General features: G+C 35.4%; 1 protein-coding gene across 1 annotated transcript; it reads left to right on the forward strand.

Annotated features, from left to right (window-relative positions):
* Positions 1–1,918: 1,918 nt before the first annotated feature.
* On the forward strand, positions 1,919–3,214 carry LOC121981691. Its single transcript, XM_042534342.1, has 2 exons — positions 1,919–2,707; positions 2,792–3,214. The coding sequence occupies exons 1-2, from the start codon at positions 2,457–2,459 to the stop codon at positions 3,030–3,032; spliced, it is 492 nt and encodes a 163-aa protein (XP_042390276.1). The 5' UTR covers positions 1,919–2,456; the 3' UTR covers positions 3,033–3,214.
* The last annotated feature ends 3,959 nt before the right edge of the window (positions 3,215–7,173 follow it).

A 7,173-nucleotide genomic window follows, 5' to 3' on the forward strand; every position in this document is an offset into this window, starting at 1 on the left:
CCACACTTCATCTAAAACAATAATACTCACTTTTAAAAGTAATAGATAAACTCCAAACAATGAAATGGAAAAAAGAATGTCAAACAAGCACACAAAAATAATACTGTAGCAACAGAGAATGTGAGACAATAGTATATACAATGATTTAGCTTCAGAAAAAGATAATTTTGTATAATTCAAGCACACTGAAGATAAAATCGTAGCATTTAGATCCACCGCCACATTTTTTCTGATCACTTTTGCTATGACGCCTGTATAGAAATGAGAAGACGAGAAATGAGAATATAATGTGAGTTTTTGTTGCTATGACAAAGGCTAAAAGGGTCCTTTTAACTAGTTATCATGGTTACTGTATAAGTTGGGATTAATAATACTTTATCCGAAGCATGATAACTTTTCTAGCACCTATAGTGCTATAATCACACCTTGGCAGTTATCCTTGGCTTATTTTAAAATGAGTCAAACATGAGTTTAACTCATAATCCTATCCTAATCAATCATACCAAACAGGTCGATAGAATATAAGGGCATCTTCAATGTAAGGTTTATAAAATAAAAAAATTGAATAAAAAAATTTGAACTATTGTAAAGATGAGGTTTGAGGTTTGTAGTTTAAGAGTAATAGTAAAAAACTTAAATTTGCTATTTTATCTTGAAATTAATGTAATATGTATGAATTCATACAACTATATGATATAAATTAGATCCAAAAAAATTCACTTATAGCTCTAACTATTGGAGAAGTTTCAATAAAATTTTATAATTTGGATGTGGTATATTGGAAGTATAAAAGAAAAATCTCATTTAAAGTTTCAATTATTGGAAATACCCTAATTGAGTGATGGTGTCGGCCGGGTGCTATCAGGACGGAGAAAAAACCAGAGCCTCAAAATCAACGGCTGTGATTCCTTTGGTATGGATTTTGTTAGGTTTGACGTTCGTTGATGTGTTTTTTTTTTTCTATTTGATCTAAAAGAACCACCTAAACTTAATGTTATAAATGGGAAGAAAAATATGTTGAGGTCCAAGATCTTAATACTCTAAATATTAATGCAAATCTTAGGGAGGAGCCTACCCTGTTTGATTGGGTTTAATCTTAGCTGCTGATGATCCCTCTCAATAAATTTATTATCAAAGATCGAGATTCGATCTTGATTAGACTGCCCGAGAACCGTCGATGGACATCATTGTAGAAAGCCTCTAATGCTAAATGGCCAATAAGAAAAAGTCGATTGAATTTCTAAGCATCTACCGAAAAGGGATCCAACATCCCATTGCTTTAATTATTATTTTTGTTAGCCGTGAGACTCTTGCATCCAGTGATATTATTGTCTCAAATTCATTTTCTGACTACCCAAAAGTCTTAGATGGTGGGGATAATCACTCTCAACAAGGTTCCTCTCTCGCGTGTTAGCTAACATGCAATCTCATATGCAGCCACAACGACGAATTACTACGGCATGTCTTAGCACTGACAATTGAGCATCAAGGATCTAGAAGACACGAATTAAAAATATAATCTTTAAGAATTAATGTATCATGTGTCATAGATCCTTTTTTTTTTAATCTTCGAACGCACACTTAGTTATAGTCTAAATACATAGGTGAGAATATCCTTTCAATTATCCTATCGAAGGGTGTAAATTCTTTTTAAGATATTGGAGACCACAATTAATCGTAATTAATGGTGCATCATGATAATTAACGCGTAGAGGTGGAGTAGGCACGTCACCACCCCTTTCGCTTTCAAACGTATCCAACTTCACGGGCATTGTGGAAAAAAAAATTTCACAAAGTTTCACAAGAGTAGTAGCGTTGGTGGAATAAAATTGAAATAATTATTTCAGAAAATATAAAATGATTAATGACTATAGTTAAGAATTTTCAACACCATTTTTTCCCAAAGAAAATGGTTGTATAATGTCATGGTATTTTCCTCCCCAAATCCAGTACATTTTAATTAGATACGATGCTAAATCAATAGATTTTTCAGGGCAGTTTCGCCTCGAGACCGGGCCACCTAAACTTGGCCACTTGGCAAAGGATTACACCATCATCGTCCTCGAAAATAATTGTGTCATTAAAAGCATTTGTTTTATTTTATCTTTAAGTTTCTTTTAAGACTCGAGTAATAAAGGACTGAAACTTTATGGGTTAAAGTGTAATTATGCGTATTGAATAGTATATGTACGTTCGCTGCTTCTGCAGCCGCGCGCATAAGCTGCCATCTGCGAGTTCTTCGTCTTCTTCAAGTCTTATCCCTTTCAGTCGTCCTTCTCTCCTTTCTTCCCTTTGATCTCTGCAGCACGCTATGTGAGCGGCGCATCGGAGCAGAGGCAGCAGGCTAACAGTGGGGAGGGGCATCGATTGATGACAACAAGGCCACAGCCGGGAGCCGATCGCCGGAAGAGGAGCCCTAGAAGAAGAATAGGCGCAGGAGCCGGAGGCGGCGGAGCATGTCTTCTCTGGTGCTCCCCGGCCTGGGGCTGACCGACCACCTCGTCCCCTGTTCCCTACACCGCCAAGATCAGGCGCCGGCGGCGAGGAAGAGACCCAACTCCATCTTCTCGGAAGAGGAATCCGACACCTCCATCGGCGTCGAATCGGAGGAGGAGGAGGAGGAGGAGGAGGAGGAGGAAATGGAGAGCAAGGAAAGCGATGGGGCTTTCGGCTCCTTGGATGCCCTAGAAAACTCCCTTCCCATAAAGTAGGTTTTTTTTTCCCTCTCCCCTAATTCGTCTAATTTCTTCCGGTAATACCCTAAATTTATGGTCTTTTGTTGGAATCGAAGGAGGGGCTTGTCGAATTTCTACTCCGGGAAGGCCCGATGCTTCACTAACCTAGCGGATGCGGCCAATGCGAACGTAGCCGACCTCGCGAAGCGGGAGAACCCCTTCAACAAGCGGCGGAGACTTCTCCTGCAGGCGAGAACAACTTCCTTCAGCTCGCTCATCGGCTCGCCTACTTCTCCGCCGCCGGTTCTCTCGCCGGACGACAGTCCCGTAGAAGTGGAGGAGGAGGAATCCTCCTGATCATCATTAATCAACAGGACCAAATGATGTCGATTTGGTCTTTTTCTTCTTTAATAATAAAATTTTAAGAAAAAAAAATTGCGAGGGTGGATAAGGATCAGCAGAAGTGGGGATCTTATCATGTTCTACTTCCAAACCTGTTCGGAAGGATAAAGAACGAATTCTTATCTGCTCCTCCTAAACTTGTCTCTTTTTTTTCTGGCTTTTGAAAAGTATGCGTTCGACTTTTAATTATGTCCGACGTCAAACGTAGGTCATTTCCTCGTAATTGTGGGGTTAAGAGAGGGATTAAGGATCGTAATATCGGTGGCTGCCAGATGCATTAGACACGCAAAATATACAAAAGGAAGAGTGAAATAATTAATTAAACTATTTTTGTATTTGTTTTTTTTATTTGATTTTACCAACATTTGAAAAATATATACGGCAGAATTGTGCACAACAGGTCATCTTTCATAAATACCAACCAAAGCCCAAAGGACCTCTGGCTTAGTGATAAATCATAGATCATGAAATGTAGTAGCTAAGAACAAATAATAGTTCGCTGAGATAGGACGGTAAATGACCCCAATTTGAAATATTGAATTTGGTAAATATTTATTTATATTTGTTTAATATATATAAAAGATATATTAAATGAATAATTTTGAATTTGTTGAAGTAAACGAATAAACAAAAACACATATATAAGGATTTATCTCTAGGATGACAAATAAGAGTGTTGGTTATTTGTATGGATCTCCGTGAGTATTTCTTGATATGCTGATTAACTTTAGGATTAGTCTATTTGAATAGTTGGGATTATTGATGAATTTTTTAGTACAAATTAAATTTGGTCTGTTAAATATATAATTTTTTATTGGCCAAATTTAAATTTGGCCAATAATGTATAATTTTTTATTTGCCAAAAGTTAGATTTGACTGGTAAAATTTAATTTATTATTCATCAAAGTTAGATTTAACCGTAAAGGTTAGATTTGGCAGTAACAATTAATTTTTTACTGCAAAAATAAAATTTGGTTAGTTTTTTATAAAATTTGTTTTTAATTTATATAAATAAGGATGAATGTAGTAAGGAATTACTAATCCTTTTTATTTTAATAAAATATATCTAAAAAATAAATAACGCAGAATCTAAAATAAATTTTAACAAAAAATATATAATTTTATAGAAAAATAAATACGGACTATAAATGAAATTGAAAACTATATTATATCAATATATAAATGTGTAATTTAAGATGAGAATTATATATAACTTTTATAAATAAAAATAAATCCAGATTATATATTAAAAATCCACTATATTAAATTATTAATTGTAGCCGCTCATTTGGACTTGACAAATTGTCCTAAAATCACATGGAAAATTTCATATGTTAGAGAATATTTATTTAAACTCTTTAATTCACCTAATTCAGTAAGTGTGCATAAATTTTAAGGAACTGTGATCAAATATAAGTAAAAAAATCTAAAAGGAAGTATCGTCCGTTCAAAATGAAATATAATTCCTTCTACATTCAATATCATTTAAATTTAAATTTAATATACTACTTATACACATATTTTGTAGGTAAATGATAAAATATATATAGGTACAAAAAGTTCATAATGATATATACTTCTTCCTAAATTAAGCATCATTATTGTATACACATTTTTTAGGTACGTGATAAAATATAAAAAAGTCCATAATGAAATATAAGTCCTCTTAAATTTAACATCCATAATTATATATATATATATATATATATATATATATATATATATATATATATATAATTTAATTGGATATAATTATATAAGATTGTGCACAAATAATAAATTAAATGAATTGGTGTAGATTAGAGAATTGAAATAAATATTCTCTAACATAAGAATTGATGGCAAAATTGAAACTTTATATCAGGATTTTAGGACAATTTATCGTTTGGACTTCCTACAAGCATCCTTTTTAAAACCCTAATGCTATGCTTACTTTACTCAGAAGAGTAGAAAGTAAAACTAAGAAATTAATTTTGTAGTAAAAAAGTTTTTGTCATTTACTTTATTAAAATTTTAAGAGGAAAAAGAAACACAATTCATTAGCAGATGATCTTAGAGCCAAAATAGATTACCTCAAAATGGAACTTAAAACATCATATGAAAAGAAAAATGACACATATACATATTTTCATTCATTAAATTAAATTATATATTAAAAAAATACATATACTATTTTTAACTCATAAAATTATATCATATACTTAAAAAAAAAAAACATATATATCTTATTTTTAGTTATAAAAATTATATCTCATATTCCATCTTCCTCAATAAAGTAAATCAAACATAGGAAGAGATGTATTTCCTTTTTCATTTTCTGTCACAGCCTGATTTATTTTATTTATCTATGTCCATATTTTCAATGGTGATATGCTTATCACATAAGGTTGTAAGGTTGAATCGTAGAATTATCGGGACATAAATCTTTGGATCTTGTGCAATTCACTCCACCATCACTTGTCTTCTCAATTATCATGATTTACTTTTCTTGTGATGATCTAGAGTATGATGTGACGGAGACATTGGGACGAATTATTTCACCTTTGGCCCGACATAAACAAAGCATAATTAAGTTGTTTTTTTTTAACACGGCCGCGCGGACTTCATCCACAGCTTCCTTTTCAAAAAACCGCCTCGCACGGCTGCCGCCGAGGTCGCCTCGCGCTGCCGTCGCCACTGCAGCGGTTACGTACCTGACGTACGGCCGCGCCGATATGGCGGTTGCCCACTACGGTCCCTTCAGGCAGCTGTGCGTTATCAAGCTGTTCGAAGCGAGCGGCGCCGGTGCAAACGAAGCTGACGAGGCGATTTTATATATTTTTGTCAAATTGATATCGCACAAAAAATAATATTGGGGTTAGAAATTTCGATTCATCTATTCATAAGGTTAATTTATTATTAAACTAATTAAATATTTATTTAAAACTTTAATATTTTGATTTTTAAAAAATACTTAATTTGATCGATAATTTAAAATTTAGTTAATTTTAAAAATATATAGAGAATTGCAGCGCGCCTGCATCACTTACAAAATCAATTTTTACTCTAGTTCCAAGCCTTCACGATTCTTGGTTATCAACCTTCTCTCGTCCTGCCCTCCCTCACCATGGAATAACTTAGTTTCGTCACGACGAGGGAGGGAGGGAGGCTCAATGCGGCGAGGGAGGCCATCCCAAGGAGTTTTGTTGCGGCGAGGGAGGGCGCGACATGGGAAACCTACCCATCTCGCTTTCATGAACCAACTCATGTTCCTCCTTTCTGCGACGACAACGAATAAATTATGGTTTCTTTGAACAGTGGAGTAGCTGTCTGGTTGGGTTTTGGTCGGTAGGGATTGTAGGATCGAAGAGGGAGGGTAATGAATAGCGCGCTCGTGACTTTCAAATTCGTTTAAAATCAATCGAGTAAAATGACAGTGGAATAAAGACAGAAACAAAGGAAGAGAACACTAACACATCAAGAGTTACTTGGTTCGGAGCCTATGACAACTCTTACTTCAAGAGAGTGCTTTTGATGGGCAAATACTAATTAATCCGATGATTACAAGAATAATTACAACTTAAGTACATGCAATTTGAAACGTAAACGATACCGACAACTTGGAGAATCAAATCTTTAGCGTAGTTATCGTCGGAGCAGTTTTCGGACATTGAGGAGGCGTTTGCTGAGCATCCCGAAGAAGCGTAAGTTGTTCGAAATGTTGTTGTGAAACCACTGGTCGAAGGCTGCTTTTATAGCCTGTTTCGGGCCCCTAGATCATGTTGACGTGGCGTTCTCTCATCAAAAGTCGATCGACAAAAATTATCCGCTTCCAGGAGCTCGGACCCCTTCTAGGCATGTGGATCGTGATGTAGGCCCATCCAATCCTCGTGCTCTAGTTTGGCAAAGAGATGGATTTTGGTGGTCCGAGCGCCCAGATCAGCTCCGGGCACTGGACTCTGGGCGGTCGTACTCCCTCCAAGCGCCTGGACTCCGGACGCTTGGACCACCATGTTTTGTCGACTTTAATTCCTGCAAAATAAGGCTAGTCCAAGCAAATAATATGTAAGGAATGACAAGATTTGACCGTCTTAAGATTGCCCGGTCTTGACTTTGA

This window comes from Zingiber officinale, chromosome 5A, assembly GCF_018446385.1.
Source record: "Zingiber officinale cultivar Zhangliang chromosome 5A, Zo_v1.1, whole genome shotgun sequence".
Classification (NCBI taxonomy): Eukaryota; Viridiplantae; Streptophyta; class Magnoliopsida; order Zingiberales; family Zingiberaceae; genus Zingiber; species Zingiber officinale.